Source organism: Athene noctua, chromosome 2 (assembly GCF_965140245.1).
Source record: "Athene noctua chromosome 2, bAthNoc1.hap1.1, whole genome shotgun sequence".
NCBI classification, from domain to species: domain Eukaryota; kingdom Metazoa; phylum Chordata; class Aves; order Strigiformes; family Strigidae; genus Athene; species Athene noctua.
Window position 1 is genome coordinate 76,807,184 of NC_134038.1, and position 27,791 is coordinate 76,834,974.

Genomic DNA, 27,791 nt, shown 5'->3' on the forward strand with positions numbered 1-27,791 from the left:
TCATTCTGTCTTGTTGAAAGAATTCTGAGGACTAACTAGAGTCATCACTTGAGAAAAAGATCCATAGTGATTATATTGAGATGAGCTTCCATGTTTTTCTATGTATCTGCAGTCACACAGAGAAAAAAAGACTTTTAAAGTGTGTTCTCATATTGCTAAATATTCCCTCTTCCCCCCTCTCACTGTTTTCTTCATAAACAGTTTTGCCCATTGGCCTCAGACAACATCAACAATTTGCAATATTCCATAGTATTAGAATCAGCCCCCTTAAGATCAATGGTGACACATCTTCCTAAGAGTTTTAAATCTCATTTTAAATCTTACTTTCTGGATATATGTAACATGCTGAAAGACAGATCCCTACAGCAGCTGTAAGACAGGTATGTTCTGCCTCTTGATGCTTTTCAGCCCTTTTTGGACATATGCAGTTGCTTCAGAACTGACCAGCACACTATCTGTGGTGAACTGCCATGAGCATGCTGAATGCATTCAAACACATAAGGCCCTGTGGTGCCTGGAGGTGGTGTTGGGCACTTGGCTTTCAAGCCTAGAAAAAACACTTTTCTGGCACCATGGTGTGTCTGCTTGGATGCCCAGTCCTTGTGGTACAGAATACTGGGACAGGCATTAGTAAATATGCTTGGGACAGTCTGGGAGGGAACAATTTATGCTAGACTTCTAATACTCTTCTAATCTTTTACAAGAAGAGGCACTATAAATAATCTTTCACTTACAGCCTAAGTTCGTGTAGCCCCTCTGCTGTGAAACACCAAATCAAAAGCAGGGCTGACACAGAACTGACCACAGAGTCTTACATTCACTCACTCTCCAAACAAAAAATATTTTCTTTTGACCCAAAGATCCTTTTTAAATCTCCAAAGAAACCTGCTGAATGCTGCAACCCTTCTCCCAAAAATCAAACTAAATCTAGCACTATCTTTATATTAACTATGGTGAGGCCAATAAATTTCCATCAATGTCATAGTGCAAATGGATTTGTGTTTTGTGGGTAAACACAAAGCAACACATAAAGCATTCCTCCCTATGAAAAGCTAAATGATGCCACCAGAATCTAACCGCACTAAAGGACTTTGAAACTTTCTCACTTCACCTTGGGATAACCTGGAAATAAAAATACAATAAAAATACATCAATAAAGCTTAACATATAAAAATACTATTCATATTTGAAGATGAAGAAACTGTATTTCTTTTGTTCTACATCTTATAGAATCCTTTTGGGTTCAGAATGCTTAAAACAGGTATAAAGGACTTTGCCCCACATACTGTGGAAGATCCATGCAATAGAAATACAGTGCACAAGTGGTTGCATGCTGCCTGGTCTATCTGATATTGCTGGTACTTTTGACAGGAACATTTATTAGACCATGTTAGCAGTAGGCAAGAGAAGACACTCCCTCCGATACCTATAATTGTCTTCAGGAGACTGACCATATGTTGTAGACATGTCAAATAAAGCAGTTATAAAAACATCCACCACATGCAATCACTTGCTGCTTTCTGAGAAATTATTAAATTCATGGCTTGAGAATGATCAAAGAGAGAAAAAAAAAGGGGTCACCATTTTAAAAAACAGTAAGAATGAAATCATGTTGTACATGAAAAACATATGAAGGTGACTCCAAATTCCAGGAATAATCTCTCTTCTCACCTCTCCACTACAGTATAGCATGACCTGTGACTACTGAAATCAGCAGGACTTTTCATCATTTATTTTACAAAGGGAAAGAATCAAATGTTAAGCATCTCTTTTTTATGGGCATCACTAACTAATGTTGGGGGAAGATTCCCAGCATTTCTAATAGTTTTGCATAGCAGTTTCATAGAGGGCTACAATCCTCCATCTTAAGTAAATACTGTATTACCCCAGAAGTAGGTCCAGAGAAAGCGAAATAGGACTGTTACAATTTTTCAACCAGGGTACCACCCTCAGGGGAATATACCACTAAGCTCCAAAAAGGGTGGTAAAACTTGGTCTGCAATGTCTGGGTATGATTAATTTTGCTATCTGTACCCTATACACCCTTCTTCAGAAAAGTCAGGGGATTCTGTCCTGTTCCTGGAAAGTATCCATTAGCACTGAAATGAGAATGCTGTTCTTGCTATCCACTCAAAACTAAGAAAATTAATCCACTATGATCTACACCCACAATAACACCTGTATAAAGTAAGAGGAAGTAACAGATGTGTTTTCGTTTCTTAGATCACAGTGGTACCTCTCTTTTTGCTCTTGAAATCTGGTATCTGTCTGAAGTCTGTCAATGATCTTTGCTAAGATGCATTTGCCTTTTTATTTGTCTGTGACATTTACACACGTTAGTCTTGCATCATGCTGCCCCAAGTTCAGCTTTATTAGTCTACAGAGACTCAGGACTCCGTTGCATCTTTTCATTCCCTGTCAACAGCAAACTGTGACTACAGGTAACTGCCTGTTTTCTAAGTATAACCACAAGAGAAAAAGAGCAGAGGTGAATGGATGGAGGGCAGCAGGAATGAAAGTCAGCGCCTTTTGCACAATGATGAAACACTTGACAAGGTGAATCCTTTAAAAGCCAGGCAGCTCCCTGAAGCTCGTCAAATCTTTTCCGGATACTTGGCAATGCTGAAAAAGAAGTGTGATGTGTTGCAAACGGAATCCTAAGGCAAATTAAACAGTTTAATGGAAGATAAATTTATCAGGAAAACATGGCAACTTGGGAGAGTGTCACCATGCCTTAGATCATTATGGCTAACAAGAAAGCAGAATCTAAAGCACAAAATTATAAAGGAGAGGGGGGAAATAAACAGTTTTTAAGATATTCTGAAGCTACTGGAGAAAGGCTAGGTTGGTCCTTTGCCAATGTCAGAAGCTCTTTGTGCTAACAAAAGGAAAAGTGTTTTTCAGCTGTTCTGAAACACCCAGCTCTTTTTAAACCAACAAGGGTGAGACACCAAAATACTTAGACTGGCCCATAGTTTTTACAAGCCTTGTACGAAAGAGTGAGAGAATAAAGATAACTAATTCATTTCATGAGGTAGCCACAATACTGATGTGGAGCTATGATGATTTCATAGCCACAGGGTCCTAAGCTGCATCTATGTGGGGGCATGGCATGATTTTGCCTCTCAGTGCCTTCTAAGTAAACCCACCCATTTTTAACAACTATTTTTGTATAGCAAATACCCATTTCATAAGTCTGCCAACACCAATTTGGAAACACAACACCACACAGTTTTCTTTTCGGAATTTTAAACTTTGACATTCTTGGGCCTCTTTCAAAACACGCACAGATCAAACAATTAAAAAAAAAAAAAATCACTTAAACCATGATTTAGCAACCATAGCTAAAGAAAAAATTGCCCAGTGTAAAAATAATCCACATTTAGAAATCATGATTTACCTCAGTGTTAAACTACCTTCCCTATACATACCTTACGATGTTCCAGAAAAATTCTGAGTTCTCAAAAGGATTTCAGATTAGCATGACAATAATGTGGTGGAATCCAACTCCAACTGTTCTGTATTTTTTAAGCCAATGGAACGTCACGCTTAACATTTAATTGTTCTTTAACTAAATAAATGCAAATAGGATTTTTCCTGTAATCTTTCTGAACAAGCTGAGAAATATACCACATATCTACCCATGTATTCGTGGAATCATTGATGGGGTTGTTGATGGAAGATTAGAATTTGCTGCGTGAGTTGCTGACCAATGAACCTTGCCAGCATATCCACGGATATCTGGAGGGCTAAAGGAAAAAGTTAAAGGGGGGATGAGGGGTGGAGAAAGGGTAAATTAAATGACTACAGGCTTGAAATATGACTTACAGATCAGTTCTAAAATAGCTAGTGTTTATCAAAGATGGATGGGGTAAAAACTCTTCATAAAATAATGAGTATTCCTTAGAATGTATGAACTGGCATAGATTCTTTTAAGATCTGGGAAACAACTTTATGATGATCTAGCTGATGATCTGACCCAAAATATTTGGTTAGACATGGCAAAAGTGAGTTCATTTAGTGACTTTTCCTTTTTTTTTTTTTTCTCTCCCCAGTTGTTTAGGTTGAATACCTGTATGATATTCAGGATTACAAGCAACATTTAATCTCAGATTAAAAATGGGGTCATGGGGTTTGCACAGAGCACAAAAAGCAAGGAAATATTCTTCAAAAATGTGATACAGATTTAGCTCATATTTAGGTGTCTTCAAATATGGAATTTAGCTAGTAGGCTTTAGGCCAACAGGTGTGATTTCTCATGGCCTAAAAGAAAAATTATTTCCCAAATTATTCTAAAGTTCTCTAAATTTCCCCTAGGATTTACTAAGAACGCATTTACATGCATATGTAATATTATTAACACTGCTCAGACACATCAACTTAAATTCTAGCTTGAGTACACCGATGGACTGAGACAGTATTTGCCACATCTTGGAAAAACTAAAGCCTTTTTTAAATTCTGATGCTAAGTCTTAATGTGAAATTAATAAAGAAGATTCCCTAAAGAGACAGAAAAAAGAATTCTACTTATCTAAGGTAGCAAAACAGAAAAATTTGATAGCAATTGATGTAAGATGAAGCAGAGATGGACAAAATTAAAGGGGGGGGGGGGGAAAGGTGGTACTAATATGAATTCAGAGAGATAACCCATGAAGATTAAAAATAAAACAATCTAAACCCCCAATATGACAGCTTTTTTGCAGAACAAAGTTATTCAGAGAGTATTATCAGTACTGTTCTACACTGACAGCTCAAAATAGGACACTGTGGAATTATACGTATTTCCAGACTACCCATATACATGGAGGTAACAGTTCATGACAAGTTGTTTCACCCATCGAATCAGCTGAACACTTGAGATTGTAAACCTTGCCTCTATTAGTCTTTTGTGGGTCTTCAGACAACATGAATGATAACAGTGCCTCCTTTAAAATAATCACTGAGGTATTTTTTGGTTCCCCTGTACTCTGCATAAAAATAAACAGTTCCTTTAATTATAAAAAGTGCATAGAGCTATTAGTCTCAGTACAGCTGATCAGCTACTTCTCCGCAACTAAGTTCAGCACAGGATACAAAACTGGACATATGCATGAGATGTGGTTTACCAGAAAATTCTTTGACTTGTGTGCTAGGAACCTTGGCTCTGAAATTCCTCACCAGAACAGCGAAGGTAATGACAAAAAGCTTTATCAACCTACCACAGTTATAACAAAGGACTGTGGGTGAACTCTACTTGCCACAGGAGCACTGACAGTATATGTTGTAGTCTGTACCCACAGTTAGCAGAAAGATCATCTAGTTCTTTGTTGTATTTTGGAGTAGCCTTGCACTAACCCATATATTCATACACTGCTATACTCCCTGGGCCATGTTCCCGTACATGATCCTCCAGAGAAGATGGCTTTGTAGAATCCATACAGCAGTTTTGTAGCACCTGGGAAGTTGTTACTTGTAGAGACTTTCTAAGTAGTTGGCTGAGCAATAACAAATCTGCTCTCTGTCTTGACAGCAGCCATGCAGGGGTGATGAGTAGGCCTGAAAATCTAGTACAGCAGTAGAACATATTTTCAGCACTAGGAAGAATGACTTGCAGACAAATTTGCTTTTTCATGTCAAAGTAGACAAATATTAGGTTACCTGCAGATTAGGTAACTATGTAGAAAATTTCATCTGCATATGCAGAGATCCCAGTGAGGGACACAACGGACATTTGGGGTGTGTGAGTATAAGCACATGCATTCATCCAAACCTGAAAATGTGGCATCACCTTGAAAGAATCAGTCAGACTGTGAACAGAGTTCTATTACCCTGGTGATGTGGTACGTACCAAGATATCTCTTACATGTAATAAAGAAATGCCATTGATTTCCTTGAAATTGTATGAGCATCACAGAGAAGAGGAGATCATAAGAAGAAGCCCCATATTAACTTGCAATATTTTATAAGCCTATTTGGAGTTAACTCACATAATAACTATACAACTCTGGAGATATTAAAATACATTATATGCTGTGAGGCATCTCATTGATACAATCTTCTGACCTTTAAAACTTGCAAAACTAGAGGAGAAAAGCATCATAAATGGCCAAATGTGACCCAAAAAATCAATCCTGAGAGATGACCCAAGATGAAGACTTGTTCTAGACTGTTAGAAAGGATTGACAGAAGTTGGTATATATGTAACATGTGAGAAGGATGCAGCTCTGAAAGAGAAGAGAGATGGGCAGAGAGAAGCTAAAAGTACCAGGATATTAAGAAAGCTTACACTACAGTAAAGCAGCTGTTCTCCTGGGAACCTGCAAAAAAGATGCAAAAATGTGCTGTGGTTATATATATGTGATAAAGCAGAAGAAATTGAGGTTAAAAAAATACCCCTTTGGTTTTTTGTTTTTGGATCAGGCTGTCTAGCTCTTGTGTGTTTTCTCTGATGAGCTGCTAAACCAGATTGTTGCTACTAAAGAAAACAACTAAGTACCAGGCTACCACTGGGCAACATACAAAACCCCTCTGTGGTTATGCTGTCGTCATCAAGCTTTCTTTCTGTAACCATGACATCTCTCTTGTTCATACACTTCCTTGTTATCATGCTAGCAACTCTTAGTCTCAACAGTAAGCAACATACAGTGTTGACAGTTGAATCTGTGCAAGACCTAAGATTTTTCAAGTGGAATGTAGTGATTCTGAGTGCCTCTGCTTTGGTGTGCCTCTGTTTTATATGTCCATCTCAGGATGTCTTTGAAGATTTTTATTTCCTGGTAGTGTTCAGGAAAAACAGTGTGAACTTAATTTAGTTGGATACCCATACTGACATTTAGAGCTATCTGAGATGCCTTAATGTATATGAGATAAACCTATAGCACAGGACCCTGGGACATCCATACTGTTCTGAAGCAGCAGCTGGAAGCAATAGCCTAAGGCGTCTCCAAGGCATTAGATGCCCAGGTTTGCCATGTACATTCCATGTCAGCTATTTTTATGGGAGCAAAATCAAGATTCTCCCAAATAATTTGTAATTCCTGAAAAACTTGGATCTAGCACATCTTGGATTCAGTTTGAGCAACTGAGGTATGCAAGTTCTTTGTGCAAAACCTCTGCCTAGTGAAAGCAATCCAGTAGATTCTTACCTTGCACTTAAAAGCAAGGAGTTCCTAACATCTTACTTTTTCTTAGAAACACTGTTGTATAAATCTCATAGACCTAAATCACCAGATTAAGTCATTAACTAGCTCTTCTGGTTACTGCAATTAAAAAATAGGCCTCTCAGGTTTCACTCACGGTACATAACACTCGCGACTGGCTTCCACCTCAATTTCCCTTCCAGGAAGACTGACATGTTACACGTCTGTGGCTCTTCTTTTACTCTATGATCCTATTTGCCAAGCAGAATAACCTGTGGTAAAAACGCCTCAGACATGATCCTATGTCAGGAAACTCAATGTATACAGACTCTTGTGTTGGGAAAGAATATACCTGAGAAAACTTCTGAAGTCAAAACAAGGTGCTCCATGCAAAGTGAAGAATGGGACTGACAGGATTGTTGAACAGAGCATTCTGGGTTGAATTTCATATCCTTCTTCCTCAGCCATCAAAGCAGGATAGAGAATGGGTTTTTACAAATGGATTTGGGATTTCTAAAAGGATAAAACATTAAAATGGTAATTCCCCAGAAATATTTTGAATCATGTTGAACTGGAACATTTTGTTTCTACAATTTCAAATACTTTTATTCTGCTTTCAACTTTTTCAAACCCCCTTTCTAGTATGGGGTAATATTTTTCAGAAACAAGAAAGCATTTCAAGCCAGCAATAAAATCTCATTTGGAAAATGTCAGGATATTTCAGCATTCCCCACCCTCAACCCCCTGAATGACTCAACTGGAAAATCATTAAAAAGGCATACATGGTGGACAAGCTGTCAGTTTCTGAAGAAAAGCTAGTGTGGGAAACCTCTTAGGCGGCCCATGAAAATGACTATGCAAGGTGCAAGGCAGCAGAGGGTCCTGTCCCCAGCTAATTGTGACCTGTGAGGTTTCTGTGGTAGCTTGAAATGATAAGGGATGTATGCACACAGTCAGTTGGAAGCTGACTACACTGAAGAAATATGACTGAAGTCACTACAGATTTACTGATGTGATAGTAGCATTTTGCCCAATGTGCTTGGGAAACCAAGAATAAAGGGTAGTTTCAGAGAACAGACTTGGGCAAGAACTGCAGGACTTGAAACACTTAGGACTTGTCTTCCTAGAAACTGTATGTATTAAGTTTTCATTTCAATCAACTGCTTCCAGAAATGGATTTTGGTCAGACCCTGTCCTCTTTCTTACAGAGACAACCTCTGTGGCTTTGGACAAGTCACTTCAGCCTCCTCAGTCTTTCAAAAAAACTAAATATTTTAAAAAATCTTTCAAAAACTAATAGTATAATATACTTTACCAGTGTTATGGCAATGAATTAGTTGATGCTTCAAAGTGCTGCTAAGTAAATAACACTTTGTGAGAATGCATATGATTGTGTAAGCACTGCCCTCTACTGAGTATTATGAGAGCTGATGAATTATGAGTAGCAGGTTTTAAAATGTTAACAACTGCCAGATTTTTACTTAATTCTGGAGGCAGGTGCTTTTAATGTGGAACAAGAAAACATAATCGCTGTCCTAACCGCTTTTGTCAGATTTCAAGAGGTAGGTTCCAGTAAGTACCAGATGAAAATCAGGAAGTTGCTGTGCTATAATACAATGAACATGCAAAAGAGAAAATCACAAGTCAGATATAACACTTGACTGATATGAACTGTTGCTGTGTATGCTGGAATACACTAAATGTGCTACACTATTACTACACTAAGTACTACCAACTCACTGAAGGTGTAAGGGAGTTCTGACAATGCCAAGAAGGAGAGTTGTTTGTGTCTGTAAGACTAAGCCTTTACCAGAGCCCTGCCCATGAATACTACAGAGGAAATCCCCATCACCAGCGTGGGAGGCTTTTTTTCCATTGACCCTTAAAACACCTGCAGAACTAAAATGCCACATAGAGCATAACCTTGCTTCGGCAGCTGATTGGAGAAGAGGTCAACAAAGGACAAAGCTGGTGACTAGGGCTGGAGAAGAATTATACAAAATTACATACTTATAAAGATATTTAAGAACAAGAGAACAGCAGATTATTATGTTGGGAATCCAGATGATGCAATAAAACCAGTTTCTTTATGATTTTCAAAATTATTAGGCTTAAAATACAGGACTGGTGCCACAGCCAGAGGTTCGGCTACTTAGACCATTGGTTTCACTTTGAGAAACCTGGCCTACTGGGGGCTGATGGCTCCATCTGTCAGAGAAGATAAAGAGCATCTTCAGTCATGGGCTTGCCAAGCTGGTGAAGAGGGCTTTAAACTAAAGTTGTTGGGGAGGGGAACCTCAATCCCTCTCGCTCCCACCAGCTTGATGCCAGTGCCAGCAATAGATGCCCAGAGCCTGGAGAGGGGTCACAGGCCAGCAGGAGAGCACCTGAAGAGCAACACAATACAGCCAGTAAGTCAGCTTCACTGGGGGCCCAACTTAAATGCCTCTATGCAAACACAAGTAGCATGGGGAATAAAAGGAGGTAGAGACGTGCTCACGCCTGCAGGGCTACAATTTTATTGGCATCACAGAGACGTGGTGGGATGACTGCTATGACTGGAGTGTTGGAATGGAAGGATACAGGCTCTGTAGGAAGGACAGGCTGGGGAGATGAGGAGGGGATGTCACCCTCTATGTCAACAACCAGCTGGTATGCACAGAGCTCTGCTTGGGGATGGATGAAGATCTGACTGAGAGCTTGTGGGTCAGGATTAAAGGGAGGGCAGGGGTAGGAGATGTTATACTGGGGGTCTGCTACAAGCCACCTGACCAGGAAGACTGAGCAGATGAGGCCTTCTATAGACCAATAGGAGCAGCCTCACATTCACAAGTCCTGGTCCTCATGGAAGACTTCAACCACCCTGATATCTGTCGGCAGAAGAAATCCAGGAAGTTCCTGGAATGCACTGATGATAACTTCCTTCTCTGAGTGATAGAGGAGCCTATGAGGAGAGGTGCTATGATGGACCATATTCTCACCAACAAGGATGGGCTGGCAGGGGGCATGAAGCTCAAGGGCAGCCTTGGCTGCAGTGACCATGAAATGGTGGAGTTCAAGATCCTTAGGGCAGTGAGGAGGGCGCACAGCAAGCTCACTACCCTGGATTTCCAGAGAACAGACTTTGGCCTCTTCAGGGACCTGTAGCATGGGATAAAGACCTGGAAAGAAGAGGGGCCTAAGAAAGCTGGTTAGTATTAAAGGATCACCTCCTCCAAGCTCAGGAGTGATACATCCCATCAAAGATGCTAAAATGCCAGGATGCCTGCATGGAAGAACAAGGAGTTCCTGGACAAGCTGAAACACAAAAAGGAAGTCTACAGAGTGTGGAAACAAGGACAGGTAGCCTGGGAGGAATACAGAGAAATTGTCCAAGCAATTTTCAGGTTAGGAAGGCCAAAGCCATGATAGAATTAAATCTGGCCAGGGACATCAAGGGCAACAAGAAAAGCTTCTATAGGTATGTCGGTGATAAAAGGAAGACTAGGGAAAATGTGGGCCCTCCCTGGAAAGAAATGGGAGACTGGTTACCTGGGATATGGAGAAGGCTGAGAGGTACTCAACAACTTTTTTTCCTCAGCAAGTACTCCAGTCACGCTGCCCAAGACGCAGAAGGCAAAGGCAGGGAGTGGAAGAATAAAGAACTGCCCACTACAGGCTATCAGGTTTGAGACCATCTAAGGAACCTGTAGGTGCACAAGTCCATTAGACTTGATGAGATGCATCTGAGGGTCCTGAGGGAACTGGTGGATGAAGCGGCTACGTCACTATCCTTCATATTTGAGAAGTCATGGCAGTCCGGTGGACCTCCTGCTGACTGGAAAAGTGGAACCATAACCTTTTCCTTGTTTAAAAAGGGAAAAAAAAAAAAGACCCAGGGAACTACGGGGCAGTCAGTCTCACCTCTGTGCCTGGCAAGATCACAGAGCAGATCCTCCAGGAAACCATGCTAAGGCACATGGAAAATAAGGAGTTGATTGGTAATACCCAATGTGGATTCACTAAGGGCAAAATGTGCCTGATTAATTTAGTGACCTTTACACTGTTGGTAGATAACGGAAGAGGAACTGATGTCATGTACTTGGACTTGTGCAAAGCATTTGACATTGTCTCACATGACATACTTGTCTCTAAATTGGAGAGACGTGGATTTGATGGATGGAGCACTTGGTGGATAAGGAATTGGCTGGATGGTCACGCTCAAAGAGTTGCAGTCAATGGCTTGATGTCCAAGTGGAGAGCAGTGACAAATGGCATTCCTCAGGGGCTGGTGTTGGGACCAGTGCTGTTTAACATCTTTGTCAGTGATGTGGACAGGGGGATTGAGTGCACCCTCTGCAAGTTTTCTGACAACACCAAACTGTGTGATATAGTCAACCTGCTGGAGGGAAGGGATGTGCCATCCAGAGGGACCTTGACAGGCTTGAGATGTGGGCCTCTGCAAACCTCACGGAGTTCAACAAGGCCAAGTGCAAGGTCCTGCACACGGGTCAGGGCAATCCCAAGCACAAATACAGGCTGGGTGATGAGTGGATTGAGAGCAGCCCTGCGGAGAAGGACTTGGGGGTATTAGTGGATGGAAAACTGACTATGAGCCAGCAGTGTGCGCTCATAGCCCAGAAAGCCAGCTGTATCCTGGACTGCATCTAGAGAAGCGTGGCCAGCAGGTCAAGGGAGGGGATTCTCCCCCTCTACTCCGGTCTCGTGAGACCCCACCTGCAGTACTGTGTCCAGCTCTGGGGCCCCCAACATAAGGACATGGACCTGCTCAAACGGGACCAGAGGAGGCCACAAAGATGATCAGGGGTCTTGAGCACCTCCCTTATGAGGACAGGCTGAGAGAGTTGGGGTTGTTCAGCCTGGAGAAGAGAAGGCTCCAGTGAGACCTTATAGCGGCCTTCCAGTACTTAAAGGGGGCTACAGGAAAGATGGGGAGGGACTCTTTATCAGGGGTTTAGTGATGAGGGGTAACTGTTTTAAACTGAAAGAGGGTAGATTTAGATCAGATAAGAGGAATAAATTCTTTCCTGTGAGGGTGGTGAGAAACTGAACAGACTGTCCAGAGAGGCTGTGGATGCCCCTCTCTGGAAGTGTTCAAGGCCAGGTTGGACGGGGCTTTGAGCAACCTGATCCAGTGGAAGGTGTCCCTGCCCATGGCAGGGGGGTTGGAACTAGACAGCCTTTAAGGTCCCTTCCAACTCAAACCAGTCTATGATTCTATGGAAATGCACTTCTGAATAAAAAAAGAGATTTTTTCAAAGTAGTTGTTAATAACAAGAAAGAATGAAATGGGTCATTACTTATTTTCACTTATTAATAACATGGAGCCTCTCAAAAGTGCCCTGAGAATTTTGCAGTCTGAGCCTTCCTGAAGTCACTGTAGCTGTGCTTCTCCCCTGTGTAACTTGCCCAAGGGAGCTGAAAATACAATGTTTCTTCAGAATTTGGACCATCCTCCTCTTCTTTGATACACATTTGGATTGGAGCAGCAGTTAAACACAGGGGATCAGATTTTTAAAAGTGCTCAGCACCTAGAAGTTTCACTCTGGTGTCTGTGGCCAGATTTTCACAGGAGCTTAGCAATCAACGTGCACCCAGAATGTCAGGTCTTTCAGAATTCTGGTTTTCATGTGTGGTTGCTGAGCTATTTTTGAAAGCCTGTCTGGCTGCGCAAAACATACTCTTTAGCTCTCAGTTGCTTCCCTACCTGGTATGTGGTTAGCTACGTGACATATAAAACCAAATGCAATATTCATCTTCACAAATAAATACATACTATAAGCAAATAATTAATAATCATATCAGTAAGAAACAAAGACAAAATAACAAAGGTAAACAGACATAATCAATTTGGAGTTCAAAGTCTTCTAAAACATAGCAAAGAGGTCTCAGTTCTGCAAAATATATGAACAGGTATACAATTCTATCACTGTTCAGGAAATCTTAAGCAGATACCTTTAACTCAGTGATTGCAATGGAATTTAAACTTCATGGATTTGAAAGAAATCAAATACAAGAAGAGAGTTTAAAGTAGGCAGACAAGTAGATAAATTAGAAACAGAAAACACAACAAGAAGAAAATATGCATAAAAAATTGATAAATTTAAAAATACAGCTAAAGGCACTTGAGCCACTGGACAACTGTTGTCCAGTATACCTAACAAAATAACACAAGCATCATACAATGAAAATACAAAAAAGCATCAAAGCATTCAATTTGGAACCTGGATAGTTAGTGGCATAAAAAGATGAGATTCAAGCTTACAGCTCCTGTGCTCTGACAATGTAGTCCACTTGATGGAGCACTGAGCTGTAAAACGAGATCGTGATAAGTTTTATAAAGATTCTTGGAGATCTGCATTAGAAAGAGATTTTCAGAGTGCTCTTTCACAACAACTTCTAATTTTTTGACTGGGTCTTTTTTTTTTTTTTAAAAAAAAAAAAAAAATCTCTCTGTGTTGCCCTTCACAAAGAAATGACAGAAGATTCCAACTTTAAGGCATACATTGCAACATAGCCGAGGACGAAAGAGAGGAAGAAGTTCATCCTAAAGCAAATTAGCAAATTCAGGAGTGCATACCAAGGACATTAAGAATGATGCTCCATTCCAGGGCTGGAAGAGACCTCAAGAGATGGTGTAATTGATCCCTTTCCCCCAAGACTCCCTGGAAGAGGATGAGAGGAACTGAATTACCATTCAGGATCTTTGGTCAAGTGTGAAGATGTGACCTGAGAAAAGCATTTCCACAGCTCCCTTAGGGAAATGTCCACGGATCATCCTGGATTGCCATCAGATCACAAACACAGTTTTGATTAATAAATTCAGATTAATAAATTCAGCACTTCTAGATGAATTACAGCACTTATGACATGGCTTTTTACATGGGATGAAGGCTCCCACAGCTATTCCATGTCCAAACCACAGAGAAAAACAGAATAAAAAAAGACTTGGATTCCTGAGTCTTCACTTGTGTCTCAGCCTATCCTTTATATGGCCATTATTTTTGCTACTTAGTATTTTTTAAGACCAAGTTTCAGCAAAGCACCATTTCTATAGCTTAAAGCTCAGAGTTTGGTAAAAAGAAAAGGCACAGGCTAGGGCTCAGGATACATGAAGTTTTATTCTTAACTGTGCTATAGATTCCCAACGGGTTTTGGCAAACCATTTAATCACACTGCACCTGGATTCCCATCCATAAAACTTCCAAATTACATGGTAACGACTTCAAGTATTATCTAGAGTACTGGGTATATGCACAGCAGCTTTGCAACACTGATCTTATACTAGGGGCTTTTATGATCAACTGCAGCATAAGTTATGACTTTTACCTTTTTTCTAATTCCTTAAGAAAAAAGAAGAAAAACAGAAGACAGTTTCCTGTTCTGCCAAAAGGAAGAGAGAGTGGGTGCAAGGGTAAGATACAGAACATGCCCAGGTTCACCACTCTTCCTGTTTGTCTCTGCAAAATTACATGACAGATGACTCTTAGCTAGTTTCATCTTTGCTAATAATTTGAATGGCAACCACTTACTTGCATGATCTGGGGAAGAACAGTGTCTCACTCTGGAGTAATGCCTGAGAGCCGATGCTGTTACCCAAGTAGAGGCAGAAAAGATTGAAAGTGACTGTCTACAAAGAGCTTTTTACATTTTACAGACTTACAGAGCATATTTAGCCTTCTAAATCCAAATAGATCTAACTTTTCAAGGATTTTGGTGTGAGTCTAGTAGCCTTAATATCTTTGCACATCTTTCCAGAACTACTGGCAAACACACATAGTGAAAAAAAAATAGGGATCACTTTTAGGTCTTCTTTCTTTCTTCTGCTTGAAATCACAGCAATCTTGATGTCTGACAGTCATAGACAGAGAATAAATATGAAAATAAATACGAAGAACTTGATAGAATTTTTCAGGTGAAGTTGAGTTTTTCATAGCTTTGAGATGTCAGAATCTTTTAGGTCTCAGAGACCTTGGTCTCCTGGTTGCTAGAAATCAATGAAATCCACAGACTCACTCACTAAAAAACAGGAAAATTACATGGAAAATGTAGAATACCAAAGAAGGTAATACAGATTCTGTTGCTCATACTTACAAATCCACCATGATACCATATGTTGTAAATAGCTCCAGACAAGAAGTCTGTTTGCAGCACAGTATACACACCAGCTTCTATTCTTCAAAGCTCTAGAGCAACAGCAGTATGACATGGCAGAACTGAGGGTTAATAACTCTGCTATCATCCCTACAAACTCAGAAATCTCTGTTCAGCATTATGCAGTATGCTATGTGTGCTGTATTTTTAAAACACATTTCTCAATAATCATTTAATACTATTCTATGTGCTAGTTCAAGCAGAAGTTAAAAGTTAGATGAAAGCTATGAGAAATCAGAAGACTTGTGCAGGAGGTGAGATAAAACAACCAGAATGCTGCATTATGTACATAAAATCTTGGTATTAATAGGTTTGATTGCCATAATATGGGTCAAACTTGACCATCTTACAATGCTTAGCACCTTATGTTGCCTGTGAAAGTACTGCTGTAATGAGTAAGGCTGTGTGAAACATGGTGTGCTGTTCCACACACACGTGTGTGACAGCATGTGATGCACTGTAAAAGGATATGCATTCTCCTGGAAATTAATGTAAGAAACAGAAATGAACAGACCTAAGATGGAGCTCAAAAATTCCAGCTACTTCCAAGGCAGCTCCCAGCAACTAGGAATGTTTAGCACATACTCTGCCATATGTGAGTAAGGTCCAGCATTATGCCTTTTCTTCAGAAAAGAGAAGACAATATTTTTACAGCTTCTCCACCTCTGCTTCCCCCAATGAAGTATCCATTCTGTAGTTTCCTCACAAATGTGGACTGTGCAGGACACTGAAAGGACAGAAAAGAAAGGCCTATGCAAAGAGAAAATTTGATTAAATTAACAGAACAGTTCTATCCTGTTTTATCAATTTTAGTTGTTACTTTACCATTAAGTTGTCACTTTTATCATTTCACTTTCTTGAAAGTTTGCAAATAAATGCTTAATATCAGCTCAAGCTACTAAAGACAACTTTAGGAAATGCTTAAAGTGAAAATCTTTTAGCTAGATCAAGAACTTTGAAATTCAAAGTAAGGTGTTCCTAATGGCATTCAGGGACCATTTGCAAACTCAAAGGCCATCTAGTGACTGAAGTTAAAAATCACACATTTTTAACATGGCAATATTCAAGTCATACTACCCCTCAAACAGAATCACAAAATCATAGAATCACAGAATCGGTTGGAAAATACCTTGAAGACCATCCACTCCAACCATTTGCCTAACATTGACAATTCCCAACTACACCATATCCCTCAGCGCTATGTCAACCCGACTCTTAAACACCTCCAGGGATGGGGACTCCACCACCTCCCTGGGCAGCCCATTCCAACGCCTAACAAACCCTTCTGTAAAGAAATGATTCCTAATATCTAGTCTAACACATTCACTTAAACACTAAAGAAAACACATAAACAATGACACATGCACTTCTACCCAACAGACCTGTTCATTAACACTAAAGAACAGGAAGCATTTGAAGTGAAAGTATGGCATATTTTGAAAATAAACATGGTTTCTTTGGAAGTAAGAACTCTATTCAGAATGACATCAGGAGAAATTCCTGGCGCCTGCTTAGCTCAGAACCTTCTCTTCTATGTCGTCCCCACCTGAGCCTTGAATGCAACATAAATCTATTTTCTGCAGCTGGACATTTACAGGAATGCCTATGTTAGGTAGTGTCAGCATCATTAGGAGCCATGAGGCAAATGCTCTGGGGTAGGATCTAGCAGATGTGCTCAGAGTAGCTTCACATGCAATCCTTCTCAGTTAAGAAAAACAGAAAGGTGTCTGCTGAGTTCTTAAAACTTGGTTGTGTGATTCATCTAGCAAGCTTAACAGCAGGAGGGAGAGTATACTCTGATTTCCATCCCAGTCTAGGTCAGAGCTTGTGATCATGAAGAGTTAATTATACCAAGACAGTATATTGCATTGGTGTTACCACAGGCAGCTTTTACTCCCCAGGATGGCATACTAAGGGTAGCTTTTGGTCTGATAATCAGTTACTGTCAGTTCATTATGACCATTCTGTACTAGATGGATGGCAGGGTCACTTGGGCCACAGAGGAACTCCTGGATGGAAGAAAAACCCTAATCATTTCTGGTTGAAAAGCATGATGCATGGTGTTAGCAGCATAATTTCCCTGAAACTATAATACTAATGGGATACAATAAAGACAAAGTCATAGTCAAAATAGGATGCATTTAAGCTTACCATAACACAAGTAGATGGATGAAATCTGCTACACCATCATCTCAGTAGACATCTCTCTGCTCATTTTGTATCAGCTTCCTTGACTAATTTTGTATATCTAGACTGAATGGTGCCTTAGATATATACAGACCTACAGTGACCACTGTAGGCGGTTACCACCATAGGCCATTTACTACTGACTCAGTTATTAAAAAAGATTTTTCAAGTACAACCTTGAATCTGAAAGCCCACTGCACTTACTGTGTTAACAGACCTCATTCAAGTCATTAAAAAGAATAAGGAGTGCTCCCCCCAATTTTTAAAATTCTTTTGGCCCAAGAACAGATCTTAACTGTTTTCTCCCCTTTCCCAAGTAACAAGAGCTCAAGAGGCAGTATCAAAATCATGCTAATAAGAGAAACATACTGTACAGTGCTTGTGTAGTGAGGCTTTGAAGTTCACACATGGTTAAGTGGGATTACGTCTACGTCGGCATTGTCAATGTCTTCAAAATTTACTGCACCAACACAGTCACTGTGAGGATAGAAAGGAAATCAAAGATACGTACATTATTCATAAGACAGCTGGTGGAGGCAGCTGAACCATATACTGCATGCTCCAAAATTCTAGTTATTTATTAAACGGTCCACAAGAAAAAACATGGAGATGAACTGCCCTGTGTGCTTGGCATGTCCCAAGATGAAAACAATCATCTGCTGAACTTGCAGCACATGAGATGACAGCTGTAGTACATATGTGCAGGGAAATAAGACAGAAATGTGTCATCTCTTGTCCTTTTATGCCCATGATCAGACTGAAATATTATTCCAAATAGGACATAATGGATCCTGATTTCTAGTTTACAGGTAAAAGGATGGAGTCACCCGCAAGCAGAGGAGACTCAGCTATCCCTTGGCATCAGAAAACATCTTGAGATTATATAACATAGTCTATAACTCTTGCTTCAGAAAATGAGAGATGAATTGCTTGGGTTTAATCAAAAATTTCGAAAGTAGAAACAATCCAGGGACATCGTACTTACTTACACAAAGAGATATGACAGATTTGAGAGCTTCCGCTTACACTGTTAAAGACAAAATAGATCAATCACTTTTTTTTTTTTTTTCACCAGACAGAATATTCTGATAGAATATTTATGAGGTCCCAAAAGAGGTGGTGACAAGTCAAAGTTTTGCTCTTGGAATGATGCAATGCTCAGCTGTATTTGGTAAAAGGCCATAGTAAATGATTAGGTTGGCATATATGCTAAATGACCCAGTTCAGCAGGCAGAATCTTGTCTTTTTATTCTCAGATACTGGGACTTCAGTCAATTTCATAGGATAGTATAAACAAGCTTTCTTTAAAAATTAACTGCTCCTCTACTTGTAACACCACTCTCATACAATTCTTGAGAACATGGGAAAATTTAACATCAGGTCTGAATTTATTTCGGTCTGTCCCTGCAAGCTGCTCTCACTGTCCATGTCTATATTCCTCTGAAAGAGCAACATTCAAGAAACCGCAGTGATAGCATTTTCTATCTCCCTCCACCCTACAGAGGTACCTGTCTCTCCCACTGTATGTGCGCAGTAGCACACCTGTTCATTGAGTTTGCCCGAGCAAACCTGCTGGGTCATGGAGTGGAAAAGAGAAAAGTTCTAGTCTTCCTGTCTTGTTTTGACCAACCTTTCCCTTCCCATCCCTACTTGGCTCTTATCTGAACTCTTCTGAACATCCTGTCACCCTTTACTGGGCTCATCTGAAACGCTCCACTCAGAGATAGAACAGAATATATGAAATACAGAGTGAAGAAAAGACACCAATGCACAGGTGATTGTTTTGGATTCTACAGACAGCAGATAAAACCTTGAGTCTGTACATGTGTATGATTACTATGGTGTTTTCATAAATGTTATGTCTTAACCAAAACATCAGATGTATGAAGTCATGACAATCATTCACTTTACAGATTTCTTCTGCTTCTTATATTTAACTCTCTCACAGGATATGCATGTTAGAGTATACTTTTCATATAGTTATTGATGGAATATCTTAACTTCTCTAGTTATAGAATGTTGCTGAATTTAGTCTTCTGAAATAATTAACTGTATGCAGAATTCATAAAGGAGGTGTTCAGATGATCCTGACACTCATCAAAAAATGAAATTTACAAATCAACAGGTCTCTGTTGAGAGGTAAAAGATCTCATTTGAAATCTGTCCCAGAAGCCTCCAACAACCTAAAACCATAATTAGATGCTTCTTGTAAAGTAGTATTACCTAATTAATTTGGCTTAGCAGATTTTCATGCAGCAATCTGAAGCAACTGCAAGACTGAATTTACATTTAACATAAACAAAAATCATTACAGTTAATAATCAGAAGTAAACTAACTTAATGTGAGATTTGTTATGGTACAGCATCATTCCTATAAATCAATTATTCATCAATATCCTTGTCCTCTCTTTTGGTACTGTGCATGCATATCTTCTGTACCAATTTACAGGGGAGGGGGAGGGAAAAACATGAAATCATTTGAGGCAGTTACTGGAGTGTGCTGATGACCTTAAATGTTCACTTGGAACTGTATTCATTTGAAAGCTTTGCTGTGGATTTATGTGCATGACATACAGAAATTTTAGGCTACATTTCATCAGCAAAACTTAAATCCAATTAGCAAGAAATTGACTTGGCTTATTTCAGGTTCAGGATTGTATCTCCTTTTTGTGAAACATTGGGAAGTAGGATCATCCAACACTTCCACTTGATTCTGGAGGCTGGAAGGTAACATATTATCTCAAGCAGCTTCTTCATAAGCTCTAGATTAACAATAGGAGAGAAAAATGTTCCCATATAATATAGCACAGGAATAACAGAAACTCAATCTATGACCTATAGGACTTTGGACGATAGCACACTTCTATGGCTCTGAAATGCCTGCATCTCACAAAAAATTCAATTTATAGACAATAATCCTTTGGATTTGGCATCTTTAGATTAGATATTAGAAAAATATTCTTTAATGTGAGGGTGGTGAGATACTGGAACAGGTTGCCCAGAGCAGTTGTGGCTGCCCCCTCCCTGGCAGTGTTCCAGGCCAGGTTGGACGGGGCTTTGAGCAACCTGGTCTAGTGGAAGGTGTCCCTGCCCATGGCAGGGGGGTTGGAACTAGATAATATTTAGGGTCCCTTCCAACTCAAATTATTCTATGATTGATTCTATGATTCTATAATCATTAGTAACTATCATTAGTAGCTAGATAATAAGGAATTACGTGCCAAAGAAGGATGTAGAAAATAACAAAGGTGTATATTTCTGGTTTAAAGGAAAATGAAAAGCCTGGAATTATATGTTGCTTGTTGGGGAACAAGTAATGGTATAGTTTCAAAGGCTTATCTTCTTTAAAACTGTCTCACTAATTGAAAGAGGTAGTTTATCTTCCAATAAACTTACAGTGATGATGGGATTTATTTTGTCTAAATTTGAATAATCAGTTAAGTGAGACCAGACATAGAGATTAGACACCAGTCATGTTATGCTTGTGACAGGTGTTGAAGACAGATTTACAGAATGCCTTTTTGGAAACTCTGGTTTCTCTTCACTATAGAGGAAGTGGAGATGAAAGGCACAGACTGGATGCAAGCTTTTAGGTATCTAAATTTCATGAGATGAGTCCTGTGCTAAATGCTGGTAAAACACCAGAAGTTCTGAGTGATAGAAAAAGTGTTTGTAGTTTGGTATGTACTGCTACCTAAAGGTGCACAGTAGCAAAAAAAAAAAAGATGAAAAAATGAAGAAAAGCACAAGCAAGGAGTGTTTTTACAAGACTTTAAAAGAAATGGTGTCTTACTTTTAGTATTTGACTTGTAGAAATAGTCCCTTGCTTTTTCTTTTCTCTATCTTGCAGAAGGATCACTTGATTCCTAAGAGAAATCAACTACATGGCAGAAAGCAATGCTATCAACACATAGGATCCTATGACTGCTTGTTTAAACTATGTATCTGCATTTTCCCTGTTTACTATCTTCTTTTGCATCAGAATGTGAGACATGCATTTCCACATACTTCACCAGCTAGCACTGGAGATCAAGAATGGATCTATTTTTGAAGAGTTTTACTCTAGAAAGAAAATGTAATATAGTGAATACAAGTTTAAAAGCTAATAAAATATCCTTGCCTCTCTACTCCTCAAGTATGTAGCTTTCCATTTGCTATATTATTTATAAAATGGCATAGCAACCACAATTTGCAGTCCCTCACACACGCCTAATGTATTTGTATGATGTTTGTTGGTACAAAAGAGGTCCAACTTAACGATTTAAGTATAGGCAACACTTTAAGGTCTTTGAATAGTCTCATCAGTGTGGAAGGATGAAGGATGTTGTCATATTTTCGGTGTGGGAAAGACAACTAACTTGCCCTGTGGAATAACTGATTTTAAAAATTTACTTATTTTTTTGTGACTTGCACCAAATAAGGCGGTGCCTAAGTATTAAATATATGAGTCTTTATAGCAAGTATGAGGTTCTGGTATCTTTTGTAATTCTGGTATTTTTGCTCTAACTCTGTCACCAGTTACACATAACTGACATTGGTAGTATCAGTCTCACATTACAGTCTAAATGCCTTAACTAGATAACAGTACAAAAAATGAAAATTATTGGAGCAACAGCCACCATTAAAATTTTGTCATGATAACATATAGCTACCTGAAATATAGTGCTTATTTGAATATAATTAGATGAAGAAATGATAAAGTCACTACACTACTGTAATCACTGCCCAAGTATGTTGAATGGAAAGCAGACCAGAAACAAAATTATTTAAATATGGTTTCTGTCATTACAAGAAGAGCACTTGGCTTGAGATTGGGATCCATACAAAATGCAAAAATATGGTTTTGGTCAGGTAGAGCAGGAGCAACTTTCACTGGAGTTCTCCAACCTGAAAGAAAGGGCTTTCTACTGTGTTAATTGATTGAAATTAAAATAATCAAAAATGGCATGATCAATGACAAGCTTAATTATACTGTCAGTTTCAGTTTATTACTTAAACTAGTCTCCTAATCTGACAAAGTAGGATTCAATGACAGATAACGAATTTAGGGAATTTCTGGTTTGGATTCTGAGTCAGAAACTGAAGATGTGCTCACTCATATTTCTAAGCTGTTTCCCAGAAACCATGAAAGCCAGAACATCTTTTCCTTTTGTTTTTAAAGGAAAAAGTGAGATTCTTATGTCACTACATAAATAAATATGCAGAGAGGTCGCACTAAACCAGCAGTCTTACAAGCTTCACTGTGCCTCACTGTCATTCAAAAGCTGTGCACTGGTTTTGACCTCTTATATTTTAAAATTAATAGGAGCATTGACTTCAGTGGGCCCAGCAAGAGATAATAATGCCAAATGAAAAGTTTATAGATAACTCTTCCAGATTATTTTGCTTAGTTCTTTAGGTAATTATTCTACTTCTCTTTATATATGGAAAATAAATATAAACCATTAACATTACTTCTTCTCTCTCTTTTACTCCTTTGAAAGAAAAGGCTACAAATCATCCCCTGAAAACTAATAAATAAGCATAAAACCCATCAACTTATAATAGAAAGACATGCATGACAAAAGAAGCAACAGAGAAAGAACAAAGCTGTTGAATAAACAAAGCATCACTCTGCTATTGAGCAAGTGAAAAACAAATGCAGAGTGAAATACGTAACTGTAGAGAGGATAAATAATCAAATCCTTAGTGAAACCAGAGTTGTTTTACTCTATGGTACTCAGCTCTCAAGGGATTATTCTGAGTTTTTATGCACCATTTCCAGATGACCTACTAGCTTATTAGGCAGTATGCTATTACACAATTCATTGTGTTATGGGTAATTATTTAATAGCACAGACATTCTTGAGCCTACTGTAGGCAATTTTTCATTCTTAGTTGACTTTGTTTATATGCTACAATAGTTTTGAGCTATGCATGTTATTTATGAGTGTCCTTGAATTGTCAATTTGATGTTTTTAAAGTTGCACATTTTTTTCTTTGCTTTACATGTTGTTGCCTCTGACTAACCTTTCTTCTTTCTCTTCCTGCAGGGAGGTAAAAGGTTTTATCTCAGTAAGTATCTATGTTACAAACAGGCTGCACCATCATTGCCTACAGTCATTTCCTATCATTACTTGAAAGGTAGGAGAGGCTGGAATCCTACCTTGGTATGTTTCACACTCAATGTGCTGCTTAATCCTGGATTACTCCTCAATGACTACTTCTCCAGAGTAATGATTACTCTGGAGAAAATGCTTCTTGCTTCAGGAGAGGAAGCACTGGGAAGGGAACTCTTCCTATACAAAGGCCATTGGGAAATTAGTATAAGGCAAATACAATTATTTCAACAACTTCTGCAAAAAATTCTTCAACACAGCCTCTTAAAGTAACAATGGAATAAAGACAAGATCTTCACAAGGATAAATAATTTATTAGAAGATCAGAGAAGGAGGGAAGGGGTAAATGATCCATCTTCCAGGTGGTAGTACTTTGTTGCTTAACATATTGAAAAATTACCTAGAAACAGAGGGTTTAAAGTTAAGTGATAGGCTCAAAAAGCAAATGGATATAATATTTGTGAAGGCAAATCTATGAATCCATGACTACTAACTACAAGCACACCATCCCCTGCTCATGAAACCCTGGTCAACCAATCATCACATAATAGTAAAATATGCGAGGAAGTATGGTGACATTCTTTATTAATTACCCAGAGTGTTGGATGAAATACTGGACTAGTTGGGCTTTTGGACAAATCTAAATATGGCCACTCTAGTTCTGCACTTATTTCTTATAGAAAAGGGTTATTATCAAGTCTACAGGTAAACTCTATAATATAGTTTCCCATTTCTGAGTTTTTGAAGAAAACTGTGTCTACAGGTATGTCAGTTTCCAGTAGGGGTAAGAAGTAATCTCTACTCCTTATCAGATTTATCAAATAGCCTGGTTCCTTCTGCAATCCCCATGCCCATTGCTGTGTTAAGCCATACGCGACAGAATAATAATTACAAACTGGCTATGAGGGCTTTGTCACTAGGTTTCCAAATACACCTGCAGAGTCAAATTTTGAGGTCCTTCTAAACACTGCAAAGAAACTTGAGACCACAGAGAAAAGGTTAGAAAATTCTGTTGTCATATGAGTGAGAGAAGGGAACTCAACAGGCAAACACTGTCAACTTCCTAAAGACCTTGTCTTCTAGCACTGAACACCTTCTCTATACCGAGCGAGAACACATGAAGAATGCTCTTCAGCCATCTCCCTTCTCTGGCAGGCTCTGATTCTCCAGTCTTAGAACGACCTGCTTTGAGGGTCTGGAATAGCAAAGGTGAGAAGCAGGCACTGTTCAATAAACTTGCTTTGCTCAGTAGATGCAAAAGACTGCTGGGTAAGTTCAAAGTAACACTGTTGACTGCCAAAGCCACAGCAGTACATCCTCTCACAACAGAGAGCCTCCTGTCTACTGCAGATGTTTTATATATCTCAGCTCATCTGTCTCAAAGGCTGCTTCTGTCTGGTTTGGTTTGGTTGTTTGGTTGTTTTTTTCCCATTCATCCCCAACACAGTGGAGAAAGTGACTGTAGAACAAATGCCTGACTGATCACTCTTTCAACACAACTTCCACAAACAACTTAGCTGTGGAATGTATTGAGACTGATATCTAGAAAGATTAGCAACTTTCATCACATCACGTGCCCAAGGGCTGTTAGTTGGTCTCTGAATCATATAGTTGAAATCTGGAATTTGTTTATGCAATCTCATTAAAAATAGTAGCTTAAAATTCAATGACTTTTTATATCTATATTTACACATTTGTAGTTAATACCTCAGCATCACAGGAAAACTTGGAAATAAATACTAGATTTGGAAGAACATTTGCACAGCCTTCCTTAAGAAATCCATGCTGGACTATAAATGTTTCAAGGTTTGTCCCTGCTTTAAGTTTGACTTTTTCTAACAGCTTTAGTGGAGTTAGTATTTCACTCTAATAGTGAACTTTACCCAACAAAAAATCACCAAAAAGTCACCAGACAGTTTCTATCTGCTTTCTGGAGCTACTGTCGATTTCAGACCACTTTCTCCACTGTAACCCAGGTTACTGACTTGATGACATTGTTTCAGATTTTGTCTTGTGTTCATTTCAGGTGTCTCTATGTGCCAGAGTATCTGTATCTCTGTCTCTGCTTTTCTCTGCATTGGAAAAATTAATGGTCAGATAGAAATACATATTCAAATCTTTTCTCCTCGTCACTTTTTCAGAGGCTTGCAGAAAAAAAAAGCTGATCAGTTTTGACTGATGACTGAGGTCTATTTTCACACATAAATGCAGAACGCAGCAACTGAAAAATGAGTGAAAATCACATGGGATGAGGAAGGAAAAAAAAGGAAAATCATGTAGTCTATTTTTTTGTTATATGACTGCAGTAAGTTTAAAGTGACTTAAAATGCAAAGTTCAAAGACAAAAACAGAACCAGAAACATGCCTGAATTCATAGCACATAGAGACTTCATGGTGTCAGCAACATGGATAAAGTACAGCTAACTATGAAGTGAGAATGTTACCTCTGTACAGTAAAGTAGAACAAGGAGTTTATTTACATTTCTTTACCATATTCTAAGAAATACTTCCCCTCATCTAAAAGCATGTTGGCCTCAGTTCCCATAAAATTTTGGTCTAGTTGTAATGAACATTTCTTTATGAAAATTGTTGGAATAGCTTAATATTTATAAAAATTCAACCATATTGCTTACTGCTAATTAAGTCTGCCTTTAGAAGCTGTAGGCAGATATTTCTGCTTTCCAGAATTTTCATCAGAAAATTCTGAATAGTAACTACCAACCCAATTTTGCTTCATGTTAAAAAGAATGAATTTCCATTTTGATGCCATAATAAATACAAAATGAACAGACTCAACTTTATGTGAAACATATTGATATTAAATAAGAGGGTAATACGTACTTTGACCAACATGTAATGTCAGTTTTAAAGAACTTCTGTTCTCCAACCAACTCGACACTGGAATAGGTCTTTAAATACGCTGCACTGCAACTTGTCAGGAAATACTTAAAGACACAGAAATATCCAGGGGATTTCCCGACTCTGGAGTGAATTGTTATTTTGGTTTACATTAAAACAGGTGCGCGTTAGAACTACTGTATATAACTTTAAAATGTACATAAACAGAATTTTTAAAGCATTAGTTATTTTCAAAATCTGGGGGGTTTTAGCATTAGAACACTCATTAGAATTTGCTCACTGGTATGTCTTCCCTACAGCAGGGACAATGAGTCATAGAAACTCTCTACTGCAGTTATATTCAGTTCAAATATCCAGGACAAATGTCTTTTATAAGGTTGTTCCTTCATCTTGAGGGTATGGGAGTTCTGAAACTAATTTTATTTATTTGTTAAGCATCACCAATTTCTCTGGCGATTAAGAAATAAAAATAATAGTTTGCTTTACCTCTGAGTCATGCCCTGACAGAAGGCAGCTGACACAGCCCTGGAGTTCCACCTCCTGTCCTGGCTGGTTTTCTCCAGGAGGATCACCTGCCTCCTGTGAGCAGGCTGGCCCCTCTTTTCTGTGACTGGGGACATTACTGTACTCTACCAGGGATTCAATACGTCTTCCAACATTGCGCTGCAGGTCAGCACCTACTCCCGGGCTCATAAAGCCTGAGCAGGGATCTACTAGAGGCCCATCCTCCTGGTGTGGGAATAAAGGGTAATTCAGCCCTACTGGAGGGGTGAATGGATTTAATTTAAGAATTACTGTTTTTCTCTTCAAAGCTGGCAAAGCCATGTCTGTTCTCAGGACCTCTCACAATAGGCATGCACACCTTTAACAGACGTTGATACTGTTGGTGATCCATCTTGTGAACTTGTTCAACCGACAAGGTGGACTTTTTCAAGGCACTTGTCTGCCTTTCAGCTCTGTGGGAAATCCCAGCCATTCTCTTCTATTGTCCTTATGTGGCAGTAAACTTAGAAAACTCCACTTGCTCCTGTTTCTCCAAGTTTCTTAAGTCCTAGCCAACAAACCACAGAAAAAACTAGAGGTCATCCTCCAGAAGATCAGTGCATAGAAATCATGAAGAGCAAGGCAGTGGTTTAAGTAGTGAATTCTTTCCTGAAAAGAGATTTATCAAGTATGGTACAAGAAGAACAGAGCCACTGAATGAGCAGAGCGCTTTTCCATTGCTTGGTAATGATGGAAACCACCTCACAATGAAGTCTCCTGGTGTGAAACAGTTCATGTGTACCAGAGTAATACAGTCCTTCAAGGGGACACACACAGCAGCTTGAAGTGGCCCTAGAAATTACTTATTAATCTAGTAGAGACCAAGTGAGAA

The 27,791-nt window shown here is 39.1% G+C and overlaps 1 protein-coding gene across 1 annotated transcript; it reads right to left on the reverse strand.

Annotated features, from left to right (window-relative positions):
• On the reverse strand, positions 1–27,392 carry SPMIP7 (sperm microtubule inner protein 7). The gene is given in 11 exon segments (XM_074897475.1): positions 1–106; positions 3,642–3,749; positions 17,829–17,936; positions 18,445–18,486; positions 19,575–19,642; positions 20,092–20,219; positions 21,253–21,325; positions 23,683–23,737; positions 26,903–27,019; positions 27,021–27,206; positions 27,208–27,392. Coding segments are annotated over 11 exon segments (1,176 nt in total).
• Between the last annotated feature and the right edge of the window lie 399 nt (positions 27,393–27,791).